The sequence below is a fragment of the Physeter macrocephalus genome, chromosome 2, assembly GCF_002837175.3.
Source record: "Physeter macrocephalus isolate SW-GA chromosome 2, ASM283717v5, whole genome shotgun sequence".
Classification (NCBI taxonomy): Eukaryota; Metazoa; Chordata; class Mammalia; order Artiodactyla; family Physeteridae; genus Physeter; species Physeter macrocephalus.
Genome location: NC_041215.1, coordinates 107,414,556 through 107,435,588, shown reverse-complemented (window position 1 = coordinate 107,435,588; position 21,033 = coordinate 107,414,556). Strand labels below are relative to the sequence as shown.

General features: G+C 41.7%; 1 protein-coding gene across 2 annotated transcripts; it reads right to left on the bottom strand.

The window, feature by feature from the left end:
• Positions 1 to 5,598: 5,598 nt before the first annotated feature.
• On the bottom strand, positions 5,599 to 10,548 carry CTLA4 (cytotoxic T-lymphocyte associated protein 4). 2 transcript variants are annotated; one of them, XM_007119022.2, is made up of 4 exons: positions 10,440 to 10,548; positions 7,542 to 7,889; positions 6,974 to 7,083; positions 5,599 to 5,703 (listed from the first exon to the last, which is right to left on the bottom strand). In XM_007119022.2, exons 1-4 carry the CDS (start codon positions 10,546 to 10,548, stop codon positions 5,599 to 5,601), a joined length of 672 nt encoding a protein of 223 aa, XP_007119084.1. The 2 variants fall into 2 exon arrangements, with proteins under 2 accessions (XP_007119084.1, XP_007119085.1); XM_007119023.1 differs by lacking the exon at positions 6,974 to 7,083 and having other exon boundaries at positions 5,636 to 5,703.
• Positions 10,549 to 21,033: the final 10,485 nt, after the last annotated feature.

The following is a 21,033-nucleotide window of genomic DNA, read 5'->3' as shown; positions in this document are numbered from 1 at the left end:
ATCTCTTCTCCATGGATCTTGTGAGGATTACTTTAGCTAATTTACACCCATGCAGTGTTGAAGCCTTCATGAGTTGGTTTCCTTTCCGTCTTCAATCCAAATAAGGAACTCATGAACTGTATCCAGCATGGCGGCTTCCTCAATAGGAAAGCAACACTAGAGAATGCTAGTCTTCATTCACAAATCCAAGCTTCCGGTCCTTATAGTCATGGTTGAGGATAACTTTGATGTGCCAGGGGCAAACGGATGCTCACGGGAGACTAAAGACTATGTCTGACTTGCAGTTAACTACAAGGAAGGAAAGCAAGTCTCGTGTTCAACCCATTGAAGAAAATAACAATGGGATGACTACAGAACAAACTAAAATGTTGTCAAGGTGAAGCAAGAAGAAAAAGGCAATGTCCTCAGAAAAGTGTAGTTCGTGAGACATCACTTTCATTGCATTCTAAAATTTGAAGTCACCTCCTGAAATATATCTCCTACAATTTCTCCCAGAGAGAGCCTCCTCTTTTTGTTCGAATAGATAACATCACTTTGGGTGACTAATATCATGTTTTTAAAACAAGGTTGGTTGCTATGGTAACCTGATGTCATGTGATAAAAAAAAAAGAACATGTATCGTTTCACTGGGTTGTTCCATGACTTCCAGCAGAATTGAGAAGCTTTCTCAGGGCACTGTAGGCTTTGCTGACAGAAGGTTGGCAGCAGTTGTTTTGTCTTCTCTTCTGCTGCATCCTTCTGCTGGGTTGCTGAAGATCACCCGAGACCCTCTTGCTAGGGCCCCGGAAGGTTAAGGAAGAGATAGAAAAGATGGAGCCAACATCAGGCAGGAAAGAGTAGTAATGGTCACACTGAGACTTAACAGAGCAGCTGGGGTGGAGGTGAGAGGAAAAACAGGTTTTCTAGAGGTAGCCTGGGGTGATGGCAGTGATGTTCCAGAAGCAGCCTAAAAAGGACAGCGTCTGAGCAGAAAGGCTCAAAGTGTCACCCACAGCACAGCCCTGATGTGAAAATCTACAGACCTGTCTTCTCAGACTTTGTGACCTTGGACAAGTTTCCTAATGTCTCTGAGCCTCGTTTTCTTCTAAAATGTGAAAACAATTTCCAAGGTCCTTTCTCCAGTCCTAATCATCGGTGATGGTAGGATCCTGAGTTAGACCAGGGCATCTGAGAGTAAGATCTCAAAGACTCACTGAAGAATTAAAATCCCTCAGGCCCTGCCTCAGATCTTATAAATGAGAAGCTCTGGATCTGAGGCACCTCAATCCACATTTTTTCCTAATGTTCCAGATAATTATTGTGCACAATCAGTGTAAGAACAGCTGTAATAGTGTCCACCCACGAAAGCAAAGATTTCCAAGAATGGTCTGAATGTCAGACTCCTCACCATATAGAACAAAGTGAGTTGACCTCTAAGAAAAAAATTTAGTAGATAAGTAACTGCCACCTTTGTAGGACCCATTAGCCCCCAGCGATACTGAGCATCCATCCAACATGTGCCCAGGAGTGAGAACAGGAGATTGTGTTAGTACTGAAACAGCAGCCCCAGTCTCAGGCTCTTCCTGCCCAGAAACTCCTGGGGAGGGGTCTCCAGAACACTTTTTATTCATACCATATTAAGGTACAAAGTTTCCTGCTGATAAGGTTGTCAGATCAAACACAGGGCATCCTGTTTTTGGGTTTTGGGGTTTTTTGGTTTTTTTTTCTTTTGGCTGAATCTGGCAAACTACCTATTAACTCCTATCCCAGCCTGTAGACAAGGACACATAAAAGAGGAAGTAAAGAACCTTTCCTCCGTCTCCACCAATAGGATGTGTTATCTTTCTGGTCTGAACAAAGAAAATTGACCTGAGCTGAGAAAAACAAATTTATAAAATAAAGCAAGGTCTCTAAGCCGCCTAAATCATCGCTCTAACCAGGAGCAAAAGAGAAGTAAAACCATAGAAATAGCTTTCCAGAGAAAACCAGCTTCTCCTTCACTTTGAGAACTCCAAAAACAATAACTTAAGTGTATAAATTCTTAACCTTCCCAACTGGCTTTGCTCCAATTAACAGCACAGTGACATCAACAGTTTGCAAGTTTTGGTCCCAAGTAAAGTAAGTGTGTATCAACTGTGGAGACAGAAGAAGGTACAGACTCAGTATAAAAATATAGTCAGTTTTAGCAACAACCCACAGTTCAAAAAACAGAGAATAAGAATGAGAATTCATCTCCCTCCCCCCCGCAAAAAAATATTGGAAGATTAGATTGAGATAAAAGTAGAATGCGTGGGACAAGGGAGCCTGAGGGAGCTCACATTCAAGTCTTAAAGGTTTAAGCTGAGAAACAGATTGACCTACACATAATTCTCTTGGTCAAAGAGGAAGGAGATTAGGCTTGAAGCCACCTTCAGAAGCACAGCCATGTTCTGCATAGAAGACATGTCCCTCTCATTGTCCCAGATGTCCTAGCTCCCCAACTCTCCAGTACACTTATTTGAGCATCTCTTGTGTGCTTAAAGCTGTTATGATGCCTATTTTGGAGAAGTTTCCATCCAAGCTAGGGAGAAAAGACATATGCATCTGAAATTATTAGAGACGAAACTGAATATAGTTGCGAAACAGAAGAGAAAAATCCATGTAGGCTTGAAGTGTCAGCACATCGGATGGACGAGGAAGAATTTGCAATGAGTGTTTATGGATGCAAAAATGAGGGATAAAGATATTTGGGGGTGATGAATAGGGAAACAGGAAGTGGCAGAAATGAGAGTACTATATTGGAATAAGGGAGATGAGCAGAGATATGTGCTGGGAACTGGTAAGAGTTGGGGTTGACCCAGGCAACCCCTGGTAGCTCTCTCTTGCTCCTCTTGTCTCCACATTCCTACCTGAGACTAGTGGTTCCGGGAGGAGGGGCACAGTGGACCCCTCCCCTCTCAGCCACTGTGGACCAAGCCTCATTTGATGACGACGGGAGTCTTGGGGCTTCCCCAAGACCTGATCCCAGAGATAGTGATTGTGATGAAGGTTGGAAGGCCATAAAGCCATTGGTCCTCTGATTTGAGGGCAATGCATCTCTCTGAGTATTGCAGACAATGGATCTACCCTCATAAACAAGTTAGGGATTAGAAAAGGCTTTCCTTTGGTCCCCAGACACCCCTACCCCATATTTGCTTTCCACCTTTTCAGGTCACAGTCTTTCTTGCCTATTTCTTCTACCATGGGAGAAACTCTTTGGAGCCAAAGAGTATTTTATTAATATGTCTTCAAAATTGAGACTGAGTGAAGTAGGCAATGCTTAACTCAATGAAGAGCTAACAGTAGAATTTCAGATAATAGTAGAGGAGATATTAAGCTTATGTAAAGTAGTCCATTGTCTAATGGTGTCTGAAAGATGCCCGAGAGATCCCTTGCCTAAGGCCCTCTGTCATTTAGAACTTCCATCAACTATGGAGAAGAATGATCTCTCTAAAGACATTTGGAGGAGCAGAAATGGTATCAGACTATCCATTGGGCCTCATAAACTGTGTGTTTCTTCATGGTTTCCAACCAAAGACCAAGAAATCAAGAGAAACAGTCTTCTGCATAGTAGGAGCTTATTCTAGATAAGTGCCATTACCATATTTGGAAGACCTATTCCTTTTTATTTAACGCATCTTTCTGGAATGCTCACTATGTGCTCTCTCATTTGTTTGTTAGCACACGCTTGCAAAAAAAGAGAGAGTTTTAGTGAGCAAGAGAGAGAGAGAGCTGCCTAAACAGCAATCCTCAAAACCTGAGGGGTCTAAGAAACACTGAGGAGGCTGTTGGGAGAGCAAACTCCTGGCCCCATCGCCCAAAGGTTCTGATTCAGTGCATCTGAGGTTAAGCGCTTGAATCAGCATTTTTAGGAAGTGACCCAGTTGATTCAATTATAGGTGATCCCTGGCCACCCTGAGAATCGTTGCACAAAACAACAACAGGATGTGGAGGTCAAGAATGAGAAACCTTAAGTGGAAGCCAAGCAGGCTGAGGCTACATACTGGTTAACCAAGAATCACAAAGAGGGTGTGTTCCTCACATTTGTGAAAGAGTCCCTCTGGAAGCCGCAAGGGAAAGCTCCGTTTACCACAGAAGCAGAGCAAAATGGCTGCAAGGACCACGTTTGACAACACTGGGGTTGCCATGGCAACTGTAATCAGTGCTGGAGTAGAGCTGGGAAAGGTCTGGGTAAGAAAGAGGGGGTAAAGAACCTGTGCTAAAGAGAACGCTGTGTGATTTATCAAGGGCTGCTGTAGCTGTGGTAGCTCGCTTCATATCCCAAACAGTGGGGAAGCAATCAAAAGGACAGAGGATGAATTCCTTCCAAGAATGGCTTGCAGGTAAAGGGCTGATTCATGAAGCATTATTTGCCCTTTTGGTTTTTTTCGATTTGTTCTCAGTATTCCTAATATTGGAGACTCAACCAACTGCTAAATGAATCAATCAAAAATAAACTCAAACACAATACTCACATATAAGGAACGTCAAAAACAACTCTGGAAAACGACCACCACAGATTTTTATTTAATTAAAAATATTATACATGTTGTTGCATTTTCACGGAAAATATCAAGTTAAAAAACACCAACAGTGTTAGTTTTCAGAGGCCTTTGCATCCTGTTCTGCCATCTGCTGCTTTTTTCTGTCTGTAGCATTAACCATGTGTAAGGAATTGGGGCCCCCATGGAACTGGAGCTTCCTTGAGGTTCATACCCACAAGACTCCTGAAATGAGCCATTTTCTCGACGATGATGGTGCTCTATAAAGTTAACTCAGATACCACCAGCTTTGGCTTCCTTGCAAACCAGTGGAAGGAGTTGGCATAAAAGCCCAAAGCCCATGTCAACACCAATTCAGCCCAACATGTCTGCAAGAATCAGCTATGACCTTATCCAGTTTCCAAGCCAGTTGGCAAGTGACCTTGTACTCTACCTGGTGTATTAGTGTCCTGAGTCTCTCCACAAAACTTCCCCTGAACACATGGTGGGAAGACACTGCCATATAGTGTTTACACTCAAACTACCAGCAAATACACAAAAGCACATGTGGCCCCCATGCACAATACTATCAAATAAAAAATACATATTGTTACAATACAACCTTTGGAATCACTGGCTAAAATATAGCCATGTGAGTATTTTTAAAGTCTTTATGTAATAATATATTTGTTAAGAAAAATAACACAGCATAAAAATTTTACTTGAAAATGTCATTTCAGCTATAAACTTCTCACAGGTAAATACAAGATGTATACAATACCATCCTCGTTCTTACTTCTTCCTTTGCTTTCTTGGGACTGTACCATTCCCTAATTTATGTCCTTGACTCCGCATTGTAATGCTGCATCCCCGTATTGCTCCCAAGTGATGCTTTTACTAAAATTGGATCAGATGTGACAGAACCAGCCCAGCTCTGTTTTTCTGCTCCTTTGTTTTAAATTGTAGTACGCTTAATTTGGGTTCTGCATCCTGCTTTATATTAAAGAGAGATGAATCCCCCAAAATACACAAACAAACAAAAATAGCTGGATAGCAAAAAGTTAGAATTGCCTCAGCTCTTACAAATTGGAAAATAGTCTTTTTTCTTCATAATGGTCTCTCAATTGATGGGAATGAAATAAGGCTGAAATTGCTTTTCACATTCTGGCTCTGTTGGGGGCATTTTCACATAGACCCCTGTAGTAAGAGGGCTTCTTTTCTTTAGCTGCCAAACATAAAAAGAAACAGTAATTAGTATTGAGGAATACAGAAGCCGCTTCTAACTATAATAGTATTCAACAAATATTGGGTCCCTACCCCACTGAGAAATAGATGTTCACAACATACAGAATTATAAGCCCCAGGAGATTTTCTTGATTCAGCTATTAAAATTCATTTCGGGTAGATAACTCTGTGCTATTGACTTAAGATAGAAATCATTTTCCCTGACTGGGAGATAGCAGAAAAAAACTTCAAGAAAGCTTTAGAAAGAACACCCAAAATGCCTATGATAATTGACTGGATCTTGTTTGTGAGGGGATGAGCTTGATAAGATAATAAACTTCAATTATTCTCTTTGCGAGCAGTATGTCTCATCTCTACTCCTCACATACTCTGTATTACTTTTTTCTCGGTCCACATTAGTTCCCAGTTTTTATCACCGCAGTAAATTGAGGTCTAGTCCACTAGTTAGTGTGGCACTTTGTAGCAAATGAGGTAGAAAGAAGCTACAGCAACAGATTGAGGATCTTGGAATAGAGTGTAGGGGTACAGGAGGGAGAGAGGGAGGGAGTAAGGGAGTGGAAGAGAAAGGGAGGGAGAGAGGAAGGGGAGGGAGAGGTTTGTGATGGCAAAACCAGCCTCAGGCAAAGGAGGTTGCAAGCAACAGTCAGAACTTGACAGAAGTCCGGATTCCATACGTCTGCTTCTTCTACAACAACTGTAGTAAATGAAAACTGGGTTCTCATTTACTGGGCTGGAGAAGAGCGTAAGGCTTGCCAGTCAAGCAGACTGGGTAACAGGGAGCCCTGGGCATGTGTTATGCGGACGCCTACAGCTTGGTCAAGGAAGGCTCAAGTAGGGTGGCACAGAGAGACGCCTTCCAGGTAAAGTAGAGGGACATTAACCACCCCTGTGGTCTTCTCCAGCAGCATTTTGCCCAACCTAATCTTATGTTTCAGGGTTATTAACTTAAGTACAATTGTCATGAAGATAAAGAGCAAAACAGCTGCCTCGTGTTGTTGAGCTACTCAAAATGAAACCCTGTGCAAAAGCACACAAACATTCAATGTCAAACACACTCATATAAAATATTAGTCATCCTGAAACCTCAAAGGCCAATGCCAAGGGTTCTAGTGTGTTCTTTACCACTGTCCTTCCTCTTCTTCATTTATTGCTTCATCTCAAGAAAACTCGACTCAACAGCATCATTTGGCCAGTTGGTATCACTAAAGGTATCCTGACCAAGGATGGTGTGTTGTCGGCACTGCACTCACCATTTTGCTCAAAGAAACGGCTGTGATGAGGAAGCTGTAGAAAAACAGCCCTGAACTAACTGCTGCCAGGATCCAGAGGAGGAAATCAGAATCCGGGCATGGTTCTGGATCTGCAACAGAAAACAAAGCAGAGCTTCCCTGAGATGCTTTCTAAATTCTAGGGCGGTACTCCCCCCATTGGTGAGAGAAGGAAAAAGTTCAAGCTTCCAGACCTTGATGTCCACCCCTAATTAGAATCGCTGGACCCCAGGTAAGTCTGACTGTTGGGGCTACTTTGCCAGGAGTTTCAGATCAAAGGCCAAGGCCAAATTTCATGCTGGGTATCACTCCAGTGTGAGTGCCCCAACCTGCCGGGAGGAAAAACACCTTCTCCAGCTCATTTTATTTTCTAAACAGAATGCCGTTTGCCTCGCCACCCATACTGACTAGGACTACCATGCAGTATGCCAGAGAACTCTTAAAGAGAATTCCCACTCTCCTAAACATGAACGACCTGAAATCAAGGAACAAAGCTGTTTGCACACAAAGAAGAGACAGCAATGCAAAAGGCGTCGTCAGCGATGCTCACCAATGACGTAAATTTGGGTTCCATTGCCCATGCCTACATAGTAGGGCGGCGGGTACATGAGCTCCACCTTGCAGATGTAGAGCCCGGTGTCCGTGGCCCTCAGCCCTTGGATGGTGAGGTTCACTTTGTTCCCACTGGAGGTGCCAGTGCAAGTGGAATCCTCCAGGAAGGTCAGCTCATCCTCCACCATGTAGGTCGCGGCGCAGACTTCGTTCAGCTGGCCGCCTGCCTTCCTCAACACCGTCACCCGGACCTCGGCGGCTTTGCCTGATGACCCATATTCACACACGAAGCTGGCAACACCCCGACTGCTGGCCAGCACCACTGCGGGCTGGGCCACGTGCACCCCTAAAGCAGGAAAACCGAAGGGAACTCAGTGAACTCATGCTCGCCCATGACCAGGTCCAGGCAAAACTCTCGGGCTGGGCAAAGTTGATCTTTGATGGTCCCCTCCAGTTTCAACTGTCAGCCTTTCTCTTCCCCCATCAACAAACCCATCACCCTCCCCTACCCCTTTCCTTCTCCACCCACGCCAGCACCCCCTCCATCTCGCCACTGTCTTCCAGTTACTCTCCATGAAGGTGCTTCCTTATTGGAAAACAGTGCCTTGAAGGCAGTTGGTTGTGGCATGAAGAACACTGATGTGACAAACAGAAGGGCTGGCTCTACCATGAAATAGGTGATTTGGGGAAAGCCATGCCTCCCCCGTAGGCTTCATTTTTCCCTCACATGCAAAAGAGGGGATTAGATCAGATGACATCAGAGTGCCTTCCCACTCTGGTATCCTAAGGTTATGATAGAGCTGTAGGACCTATAAGAGTAGTAGGGGAGAGTTTGGAGGCTGAGGTATAGAGTCTTGCTTTATCCCTCAAAGTATACCTTAATAACCTCTGCCCACATTGATCTGGCCCTGGACCTCAATCCCCCACGAGGAGCTGAGCCTTGGCTCACGGTGCCGGCCGCCCTCTTCCCTGCATTATTACCAGAGAATGAGGGATGCTGCTTGATGAAGGAAGCCACCGAGCCGAGGGCACCGGGTCATTTCCTCTGTAGGCTGAGGCAACCCTGCTGTTCACTTCTACGGGCTTCCCCTGCCACTGTCGTCACCTCTTCCACCGCCCTCTCTCCTTCACTTGAACACCTTGTGTTCCTTTGTTCTTTTCCCTCTGGCTTCTACAGGAGAAGGGAGGCCAGCTCCCCATACAAAAGGGCTCACATCATCTAAAAAATGGTGGCTTCATGACAAATTACTTTCCTGTAACTAACTGGGCCCCTCTCTAGTCAATCAATCACACAAGTGACACTCAAAACTTGGATTGAACCATGTCACTCATTCTGTTCAAACCCTTTCATGCCTTATATACCACTGATTACAAAAACAACGTTCGCTGTCTCCATAATCTGATCCCACTTTACCACTCCAATCTGAGCTTCCAGGACACCTCTTCCTGTGTATAAATCACTTTATTCTGAAAACATTAGTCCTTTCCCCCAAGCACCTGTAGTAGACAACCTGTGTCCTCAGAAGAGGGAACCATATGGCAGCAGCCATTGCCATGGTTAATCCAGCAGCCCTGGTTGGCGAGACAGTAGTTTTCTTTCCCAACCCTCCTTTCTGTCTATCAGAGATGCCCTCTGAGCATCCTTTGTACTATTATAACTCCACTGCAGTACTTAATCAAATTCGACCCTGTATTAAAGGTTTTTTGTGCATTAATCATTATATCCTGCCCATTTGTTGTGTTGACTCTAAACTTAAAGAAGACCAAGTTTCCTGCCCTCCCCCGAGGCAAGCTCCCAATTATCACCACTAAATCTGGTTACACAATTTTCCAATATCCACCATGGGAGGATCCCAGTTACAGGTTGAGATAAATTTTCTTAAAAGTAAATTTGATTATATTTCTCTGGTATTTAACTTTACATGTTCAAAAGATGTAAAATAAGAAAATGTGTATGACTATTTCTTATACTGTAAAAATTAATAATCAAATATCTTTTGAGCACCTACTTTGTGTAAACCACATGGTTTTTCAACCGAGAAGGTCTAGAGGGAGAGAAGGTTGAAATTCATCTTCTGGTAAAATGGTCACCATTTTACACCATTGTAACAGACCAGGTATCAACCTCTAAAGAGCTTTATTTCACCTGAAAACTGGGGAATCTGCACCTAAAGTCCAGAGATAAGTCAGGCAGCAATTAAGTATTTTATGTCAAACAGACCTATGGCTCTTTCTTTCATTCTTTTGTTCTTTCTTTCATTCATTCTCCCTTTCTTTTTTTCTTTTTTTTCTGTTTCACTACTTCAAATTGCTTTCATTTTTTAAAATAATTAGCTAACTATAGAGTTGATTAAGAGGACCTTAAAACCCTGCATTGAGTAAAGAATGCTGAAAGTTTAAACAAGCAGGCTAATCCGTTTATTAAAGTGAATCAGAGGACCTTAAACCTTGAATTGGGTAGGAAAGAAACTTCCCATAATTTGCCTAAATCAGTGTTCTTTAAAAAGGGAAATCTTGAGCTAACCCTGATTCCAAGACCAAATGGATTTAGGATGGTGGTTATCTTTTCTCTCTTAAATCACTTAACTTTGCAGTATTTTCTTCTAATCTTATAGAAGTGTCTGAAATTGCTCATGTCTCCCAGACCAACTCACATGTATGCATTAAGCTCCCACTCCATGCCCAGAAAACTGCTAAGAGCTGTGTCTCTGCTGATTTGCTGCTGCCAGCTGTCCCCTGCCTGCCTTGGAATACAGAGCTGCCCACGCCAGGGGATTGGAGTCTCACCTTTAGCTTCTGGATTTGCTATAAATCACTGCCCTTGACTGCTAAAAGGAATGAAACCCAGGTGGGAGAAACACCTCCTCCACCTCCATGTTCCAATAGCCTCACTCACCTTTAGAGAAAACGGGGATGAAAAGAAGAGAAAACAGGGCAGTACAGGGCCAGGTCCTAGAAGCCAGGTCCAGCCGAGCTCCATGACTCTGGAATCCAAAGCAAGCCATGGCTTTATGGGAGCGGTGTTCAGGTCTTCAGGAAGCAGAGCAAAAACTTTCAGGATGCTGAAGCTTTGAAATGTGTTTGAACCCACACAGAATCAAGGACTTTATATAGCTGGCTTTGATCCCAGGTATGTACTACACATGTGCACACACAGAAGGCACCTGAATTTCTAGCCTTTTTGTTTTGGTTTTACGAGAAAGGAAGCCGTGGGTTTAGCTGTTACGTCGAAAAGATAACCTCAAATACTCAAAGTAAAACTGAACAAAACAAGCCAATCCATGGATGGAAAATACACTCAATTTGAAACTGAAGCTTCTTGTTCATTTTGAGGATAAGTGGAGACTTGGAGAATTTCCTGGAGTGCAAGAGTCCCCCTAAGTCCCAGTTTTATCCAATTGTCTAGGCATATTTTAAGACCCAATTTATTTAATTGACCCCCCCCCGAAAAACTGCTAATTTGCTGGCTCTCTGAGCCCTTGTGCTAAAGACAGAATTAGTCTGGGCATCGTTAATAAAAGCTTTGCATTCCACCTGTGAGGCACCATCTTTGGCATGCTTTGCAAATCAGAGTTTATTTCTCCTAGCTCCATTTAAGACTTTTGTTAAGAGAAAATACCAAAATCACAAGAAATAAATTGATCTGCCTCTGGTTTTGCAGATTAGGAAAGAATTCTGGTGCTCTTGAAAGCCTTAACTCAACAAAGACAAAACAGAATTGAAGAAGACAAAGTCAATGAAAAAGATCCAAGAAATTCAAACTTTCCATCAGAGAATAGACTTTTTTTTCCTAATGGGAAGTTTTCAAGCAGAAAATCCAAGGACTGAGGTGAAATATGACTGAAGTTCTTAAATTTATGAAAGTCGCAGACAGAGCAAATGTTCATCCTCTAAGAAAATACTAAGCACCGGAGACTACCCCACTCTTAAAACTGGGAAGTTTTCTTATATTTCAATGATGAAAGACACGTTTATTGAGAGCCTATGATATGCCAGAAATTGTGTGCGTGTAGGACTGAATGACGACCAAACAAAAATGTAGTCAGTGCCTCAAAGGACTTCCAGAAGACTGACACACAAGCAGACAGTATGGTGTTTGCTTCCTGCAGCCCTTCATGGTTTCCCTTGCCCAGACTCCTCAGCACAGCAAAGGAGGCTGTGTAGAATACGGGCCTGACGCCTCTCTTCTTAGACTATCTTCCAGCATCCCCTCACATGCTCCTTTTCTCTGCTCATCAGCTCTCCAACACACCTCTTTCAGGTTTCATCAGCTTAACCAGCACTGTTCCTACTGCCTTCTCCCTCCCATTATCTTGTTTGGTCCTCCAGGTGTTAGCTAAGGTGTCACCTCTCTCCTGACCTGCCTCTTTCCCATACTCTTCAAGCTCCTCATGTAAGCCTTCAAACCCCACCTGAAATGCCAGCAGGCAGTAACAACTTAATGGACACTTACTAAGGGCCAGATCCCAGTCTGGGCACTGGAGATACAAAAGTGAAAAATGTATGTTCCTAATCTTGAGAGGAAGCCACAGCAGTCACAAGGCAGACATTTAAACCCATGATCATGAAATTGTGGATAAATGCTGAAGTTGAAGTATTGCCGAAGCCATAAAGGGGCAGAAGCCGTTGGTTCAGCCTGTGGAAGTCAGAAAGCGCTTCTCAGAGAAGTAAATGCTGAACTTATTGTTAAGGACAAGGGGCAAGGGGCGGGTATTCAGACCAGAAAAACAGCGTGTGCCAGGCTAGAAAGGGCGTAAAGCATTCATTACAGCCAGAGAACAAGCCTAGTATGGGGATCACCAGTACGTGGAAGACTAGGTTCTCAGTCTTCAATGCACCCTAAGGAGCAAACAGGCATGATTAAGTGCATGTTTTAGGGAAACTCCCCCAGCACAGGAGGCGGGGTGGTGAGGATGAGTTCAAGGAGGAAGAAGATATAACCAGGCAAACCAGGAAAGAGACTATTGCAATACCACGGGCAACCAGGAACTGGCAAACTGTTTTCTGGAAAGGGTCAGACCGTAAATATATTGGGCTTTGCAGGCCAGACAGAGTGGCCTCTGCTGCCACTACTCAATGCTGCTGGGGTAAGGTGAAAGCAATCACAAAAAATATGTTAATGAATGGGCATGGCTGTGTTCCAATAAAACCTTATTTTTAATGTCAATCATACCTCAGTTTTTAAAAAATTATTTACAAAAACAGGTGGAGGCTGGATTTGGCCTCCTGGCCATAGTTTGCCAACTCCAGGTCTAAACTAAGGCAATGACAGCAGTGGTGACAAGGTCCCTAAGGGGACTAATCCTCAAGCAGTGAGTAGATGGAGGAGTTTAGGGTGACACCAGATTTATGGCTTGGTGCTGCCAGGAATTGTTCAAATGTTTGTCAAGTTTTACCTTATTCAAGTCTCCAAACCATCCTACAAGGCAGGGATTATTGGCTTTCCCAATTTTTAGAGGAGAAAACCAAAGCACTGAGAGTTAAGGAGGCTTATCCAAGCCCCCATCGTTGGTAGGAGAGCCAGATTTGAAGCCAATGATGCTGTTAATCACTATACTAAAGCAAAGGCTTTGAAGCCAAAAAGAACTGGATTTGAAGCCAAAAAGAACTGGATTTGAATCCTAGCCTGAAGACTTGCTAGCTATTTATCTGGGGCTAAGGGCCCAATGACCTTCAGAAAATAGCTGCAGTTCTATTGCAAGGATTTCATGAGATAATGCATGTAAAGTATAGAAAAGACCTATTACGGAGGCTGGCTACTCAGTAACTCGGAGTCCTTTTTATTACAGTCACTGAGAAAACAGAAGTGTAATTTACTGGAATAGAAAATAGAAGAAGAGCAGATCAGGAAGTGAAGATGATGAGTTCCATTCGGGCATGTTGACTTTAAGGTATCCATAGATGGTAACGTGGAGACCCTCAAAAGCAATTGCCAATGTGGATCTGGAGCACAGGAGAAAGAGCCAAGGTAAAGATATTAGCTTAGGCAATCATGAAGCCACAGGTAAAAATTTCACAGTGCCAAGGCACATGATGAGCACACTATAAACATTTTAATAGATAAATGAATGAAAACAGTTTAACATAAAAAGAGATGAGGGTCGTAGTAGAAACTTGTAAAGAACTCTTACCAGCTCCCCTAATTATACTTTTATGAAACTATTTCTGCCAAACAACAGTTGTAAGAACCACTGGGTGAAAGAATGTTGGTGAAAAAGATGTATTCACATATATCATCCCATAGACGACTTGTTAATTACAAAGGGGAGAAAATAATGGATAAATCTAGCATATACTGCCTTAACCAAGTGATCAAACTGAAGATCACCTATGATGGGCATTCTGACACCAAGTCCAGATGCAATACCCTGAGAAGAACACACCTCTGTAGGATTATTGCCAAAATTGCTTAAACTGAATCTAATTATGAAAAAAACAACTAGAAAAACCCATAGTGGGAACATTCTGCAAAACAACTGGCCTTCAAAACTGGCCTTAATATCATGAAAGATTAAAAAATTAAAAACCTGAAAAACTGTTGTAGATTAAAGGTGATTAAGGAGGCGTGACAACAAAATCCAATTTGTAATCCTTGATTGAAAAAAATCAACTATAAAGCGTATTGTTGAGATACTTGGGTAAATTTGAATACAGACTATATTTGATAATAGCATTGCATTAATTTTAAATTTGCTGAGTGTTATCTTATTGGGGTTATGTAGGGAAATATCTTTTTTGGGGGGTGATATTTGCTTAATATCTAGGGATAAAGTCTCAGGATGTTGGCAAATAACTCTCAAATGGTTCAGCAAAAATATGTGTATGTTTGTGTCAGCAGAGAGAAAGAATAATAATAATAGAACAACAGTGACAAAATGTTAACAACTGGAGAATCTAGGTGAAGGTTATATCACTGTGTGCCTAATACTTTTCTTATAAATTCTTTGTAAGACTGAAAATTTTCAAAATCAAAAGTTGAAAGTAGAAATTATAAGGCCACTATTAATATGGTAGGCACTATAGCACAGATAAGCAAACTGAAATTTAGAGAGAGGAGGTGACTTGTTCAAGGTTATTCTCCATCCCCTTCCCTCACAGCCATTCTCCACGTGGGAGACAGACCCACACAGAGGATTGGGTTCTCAGGCAGGTCAGCTTCCTGGAGGGATCAGCTGATTTGAGGCACCAGCAGAAGATCAGAGAGCATGAGGTTAGAGGTCGGGGTATTTCTTCCCCGCTCTTTCCCAGATTAGGACCCTGTCTCTGGTAGTGACACAGTAGCTCCGTACAACTATGGTTCCTGTCGGGTACCCCCACTTCTATGATGCCAATTCTCTCTATTTCTTCCCCTGCTTTTTTCAGTCCTGTAAGTGGTATCAGCTTCCACTGTTGCTAGAGTCTGAGTGCATTAATATCGTCTGCCCCTGCCCTCCTTAAGACCTCTAAAATACAGTTGACCCCTGAACGATAAGTGTATGAACTGCATGCTCCATTTATATGCAGATTTTTTCAATCATAAATACTACAGTACCACACCATGCTCGGTTGGTTGAAGCCACAGAAGCCGAACCACAGATATGGAGGAACCATGGATACCAAATGTTGACTCTAAATTATTTGTAGATTTTCCCAAACTCCTGCATTGTTCAAGGGTCAACTGTAGTCCTTTCGCTGAGTCTCTTATTTGACCCACCTGTTTCCTGTAGAGTCTCTGAGTGACCCAGTCCCTCAGCTAGTGTGTGGTGAAAGCTGGATTTAAATCCTGGTCTCATCCCACCCAGTACTTCTTTTCCCCTATTATGTCATGTGCAGTAATAATATGTCATGTCATACCGGTTTGTATTTATTACAGTTGTGTGCAATTCTGTCTCCCTTATTTCAAATTCTATTGATAATTCCATCTTGCACCCTCACGCCACACCTAGCAACTAACTAGGACCTCCTTTGTACGTAACAGATGGTGGAGGATTTCTGCATTTCAATTTTGTTCTCAACACTTTTTCTGTCTCTTGCATCTCATTTCCAGCTCTGGGAGAAGTACGAACGAGTAAGGATTCCATCAGAGGACTGACAGACACCAAGGAGCCCAGCACAGTGTTTAAGAGCATGGCTGGAGTCAGACAGACTTGAGTTCAAATCCTGACTCTGCTGCTTACTAGGTGTATCCTGGGTGAGGTTTTCGAACTTCCCCGATCCCCAGCTATCTCATCTGTAAAATATGGCTAGTTATATAACCATCTTATAGGGTTATTGTAATGATGGTTATTGGCATTCAACTATGCCAATAAATTGTTGAAAACTGGACCTAGAATATAGTACATGCCCAGTAAACGTTAACTCATCTATCAAATACAGAGAAAACTATGGATTTCAAAATTCAGCTGTTATGGGCTTCCCTGGTGGCACAGTGGTTGAGAGTCCGCCTGCCGATACAGGGGACACAGGTTTGTGCCCCGGTCCAGGAAGATCCCACATGCCGCGGAGCTGCTGGGCCCGTGAGCCATGGCCACTGAGCCTGCGCGTCCAGAGCCTGTGCTCCGCAACGGGAGAGGCCACAACAGTGAGAGGCCCGCGTACAGCAAAAAAAAAAAAAAAAAAAATTTAGCTGTTATATAAAGCCTTCTTTCATTATCAGCGCTAGTGAATGGATGGTATATTAGACTAACATCAGCTACTTTCTTTTCTAAAACTCACACATTTATTGAATTTCTGCTGCTGTCAGTGTCTCTATCGGTATCTGGAACCAAATAGCTTATTATTTGCTACCTGATTGAGTCTGAAAACTCACAACGGTAGACATAATCTAAGATTTCTCCATTGTGAGCTCTCAATAATTCAGTGGTTGAATATTTAAGTGTCTAAGGGTACTGCATCCTTGGATGTTTTCATTTCAGGGTAGGAAGGGGAAAATCAATTTTGTTATTTACTTTTACCACTCCAATTAGAAAAGAAAGGTTGGTGGTAAAGGAAATGAAAATAATTGGCTAAAATTAGGGTTCAGGGATTCACTGCGATTTCATTTCCTCACCATCTTCCTATATCCTACTAGTTTGACTAAACCCCAGACTGGTTTTGTAGTACTCTTAGTGGTTACTGGATTTGAAAGATCTCTCAAGATTTGCATAATTCACAATGATGCCTAGAGTGAAGTGCCTTCAGAATTCCAGAGGAGATATGGGTTGGGTAGGGTAACTGTGTTGTTTTACTTAATTGTAAAATTCCTCTGAATTTGTAAAGCTCATCTTGAGCTTAATTGAACTTTTAAAGGTTTTTATTTTTTCTGAACCTTCCCCAACTGGTACACCACCACCACCCCCCAACCAAAAAAAAAAAAAAAAAACACCTTTTGTTGAAAGGTTTGCACCTGGCATTGACTGTGGTACATACTGCAAAACATCCTTTGCTTGATGGTTTCAGATGTAACGGGAAGAATGAAAAGTCTAATATTTGCATAGCGTGCAGTTTCAGGACATCCCATTACGTTGAGCCTATAATCATGCCTAATTAAGGTTATATACTCTATGTTTTTATGCTAATGAGCTCATCACAGTACATCTCCTTTCAAAATCGACTTCAAAGGAAAAAGAAAATCATCTACCAAAGTGATTGCTAAAGAAGGATCTAACAATCATCTCACTGTGAAAGAGAGTTAAAGAGAAAGGAAATGATATGCAAAGTGACTGGAAAGAAATTTTAGCTTCATTACCATTAAAGGGTGAAAATATGGGCTGGGCAAGAACTTACTTAAATAAATGTGGTAGGTGAATTTTCAGTCCCTAGGAAACTGTAAACTACATCATAAAGTCAGGTAAAAATGGACGGTTCTGAGCTGTGGACTTTCTGTCAGTCCCTTAGCGGGGAAATAGAGTAGATTCCTGCTGGCTTTTTAGTCTACATTGTCCCCTCCCTGGGGGGAAAGTGGAAACTGTTGTCAGGGAAGCAGAGCTTTATTTGGTGGTCTGGATGACAAAATGAAATGCAGGGGCTGCTTCAGCTGAAGGTTAATTCTCACCTATCAGAGCTTTACTTATGCAGAGATGAAGACAAATATTTTTGAATGAATAAATGACAAAGTCAACTGTGATTACAGCCGTCACAAAGCAATGTGAAGGGGGAATCTATGTTCTAATTACCCAAGCTCCTTACTTTGTATGATTGAGTGCTTTTGAATAGCTTACCTCCATTTATGGATAATGATCTCATATTTCTGGTTTCAGCCATTATCATCACTGATTATCTCTCAATCTTCTTAGCTTCTCACACCTAAAAAGTACAATTAAAGTTAATTGTGCTTTATCCTTAATCCTTCACCCCTGTTGCAACACAGCCAGCCATGAATATTTTAGGTAAGTGACTTTATCAAAAACCAAGAATAGATGTTTTCAAAATATCAATAGGTGATACTTTTATAGATTGGATAACCGATGCTGAGAAGTAAATTGACTTGCCCAGGATCACCCATCTAGGCCTTATTCCTTCATCATCAAGGACAAATAGACAGAAAGGGACGGATAAATAGTCCAATATTTAACCTGTGATGCTGCACCCCAGCTCTCTTCACCTGAAAGGTACTCAGGAGCCTGCCTGATTCCCATTTAGGACAAGCTGAGATGGCCCAGTATCATTTCCATTTTACGAAAGAAGAAACTGCATAAGTCACTGTTTACTTGCCTCAGTGAAAGAGGAAGAAACCTTGGAGCATGACTCAAAATTGTCTTTAATGCTGAATAACCCACCTGACACCCAAATAGTTGCTAGCTATAAATAGTGGACATTGGAACTGTCAAACATTTAATGGAACCCATTTCTCCCATGATATTTGTGGCTGGGTAATCTCAGCCTGAAGCACTTATTTCAGATCCTTGGTGACAGAGACAATCACTGTTTTCATATTTTGAGCTGTGTTATTTCAAGCCCTGCTGCTACTGCAGCATTTATGATTTCATGCCATGACCTCCTCCACACATCCAGTTCAAAGGAAACTGTTATATTCACACCTTGAATACAGAAAAGGAGCATCTTTAGTCCTTTGCAGTGTGAGTGATAGCAACTATGATGGTGGAACAAGGTGTGTTAGATGATAAGGAACACCATGGGTTTGCACAGCATGTTGCAGGCACTGAATCCTAGAGGAAATGTGAGTTCTGCTCTCCCATTTTATAGATGGTAAACAAAGGCCCAGGGAGGCAGACTGATCTACCCAAAATTACATGCACATCCTGTTAGTAGCAGAACCAAGATGAGAGCCCAAAAGTCCTTAACTCTAGTTTAATTCTCTTCTCATGCCTTCACCATCATTCCCCATCTTCCCAAGCCCTATTAAATTAACAGGGCTTCTGACTCTAATTTCCTGCTAGTCTGCAACTTGAAACCCAGTCCCACCAAACTTCCTGGTGGGGCTTGGGTACCCAAAAACACAAATCATCAAATCAGATTTTATATAAGTAAAAAAAAAAAATTCATGGTCTTATAGCAACACTAATCACAATAGCCAAAAGATGGAAACAACCCAAGTGTTCATCAACTGATGAATGGATAAACAAAATGAGGTCTATCCATACAACTGAATATTATTCAGCCATAAAAAGGAATGAAGTACTGATGCATGCTGCAACATGGATGAACCTTGAAAACATTATGCTGAGCAAAAGAAATCATACACAAAAGGCCATATGTTATATAATTCTATTTATATGAAATATCCAGAATAGGCAAGTCCACAGAGACAGAAAGCAGTCTATGGATGGCCAGGGAGAGCGGGGAGAATCAGGAAATGAAGAATGACTGCTTGATGGGTATAGGATTTCTTCTGGGGGTGATGAAAATGTTCTTGAACTAGACAGTAGTGATAGTTGTGCAACATAGTGAATGTATAAATACCTGAATCGTGCACTTTAAAATGTTTAAAATGGTAAATTTTATGTTATGTTTACATTTACCATACACACACACAAATATATGGTCATGCCATTGGATTCAGGCGACATTTACCATCTTAAAAAGCATATCATTGATATGGCCACATTTTTTTGTTCTTCTCTGAATGTAATCTGGAGAAAACACATAGCCAATTTTGCTTCTTTCCGAGAGTAAAAGGGATGAACTGGTAAACATGTCATTATCTGGCTGAGGCAAGGGAGAAAGATTCTGGTTATTCCTCATCACCTACAATTCTGACCACACATCACACTGAACCATTACCAACCAGAATCTAAAATATGGATCATTTGGCTCTGCCTTCTCCTGGGCACAATTTTCTAATAGGTTACTTGGCTGTAGAAAAACTAAATGAGATAGAGGGAGGCCATGGCAGGAAACTTTGGCTCAGTGAACTGTATTATTCAAGCATGCTTTAGGAGAAAATAATTTAGAAGCAGCTGGTTACATTTAGCAACTTTCGTTAGCAGGCTCTATTTCATGGATTATGCTCCAAGAGGAAACTCTCTGGCCCAGAGCTTCATCCATGAGTAGGAAGCTAAATAATTGCACTTACTTGGTCACATCAGGACCTGTTGAAGGCAGCAAGGGTGATACACAATGACTAAAACCCAGGGTCTTTAGGTTTTGTCTGGCACATGTGTAGAGTCCAGTTTCTGTACTCATCTAAGAGAATCATGTTACAGCAATGAAGTTGCCTTTAAAACCCTGAGGAATCCATTTCTTGTGTTTTTGTTATTTCTCAACATTATTTAAATTCAGTCTGATCACATAAAGTTCTTGCCATTTCTGGTCATTTTTTTTACATTGGTTGAGAAATGCTGACAAGTAGAAAATACCAGAAACATTTTTTTCCTGTCCTCCCCAAATATAAGCAGGTCAAGAAGCATTGGTCAACTATCTCTCCTGCATTTCACTCTCTGGATAAGAGAGACAGATGTGTGCTTAAAACCAAATGAATTTGTTAGGAATTTTTGACTCACAATATGAAAAAGAGCTAAAGGAAGTTATGACTTATAAATATTAAGTCTTTGCTACTGGAGTTTATTATCTTGATTTATAGGTTAAATTCAGTAACCAAGTTTATGGTGATAAATATCGTTGAGTAAGTACATTTTTTTTCTCATCATTTGGAACCACTCTTTTCATTTGAGAAAATAAATCATATCCCAATTCTCTGGCTTGCTCTCTAGATATCCAGGCCTTCTTTTAATTAGCATCATAAAATGTCTATGTAAGTGAATGCCATTTGTATAATCTGAACATATAGATTGACTTCAAAATCTCTTATAGCAAAGAAAAACTTGGAGAAACGTCCTCAGGATTTTTAAGAGAATGGGAGTAAAGAGGAAGATGAAAAGAAAGAAGAAGAGAAATGAGGGACAAATGGATGGAGCAGAGGAAGGCAAAACAGAAACTTCTTTTTTAATACATCTTTATTGGAGTATAATCGCTTTACAATGGCGTGTTAGTTTCTGCTTTATAACAAAGAGAATCAGCTATACATATACATATACCTCCATATCTCCTCCCTCTTGCATCTCCCTCCCACC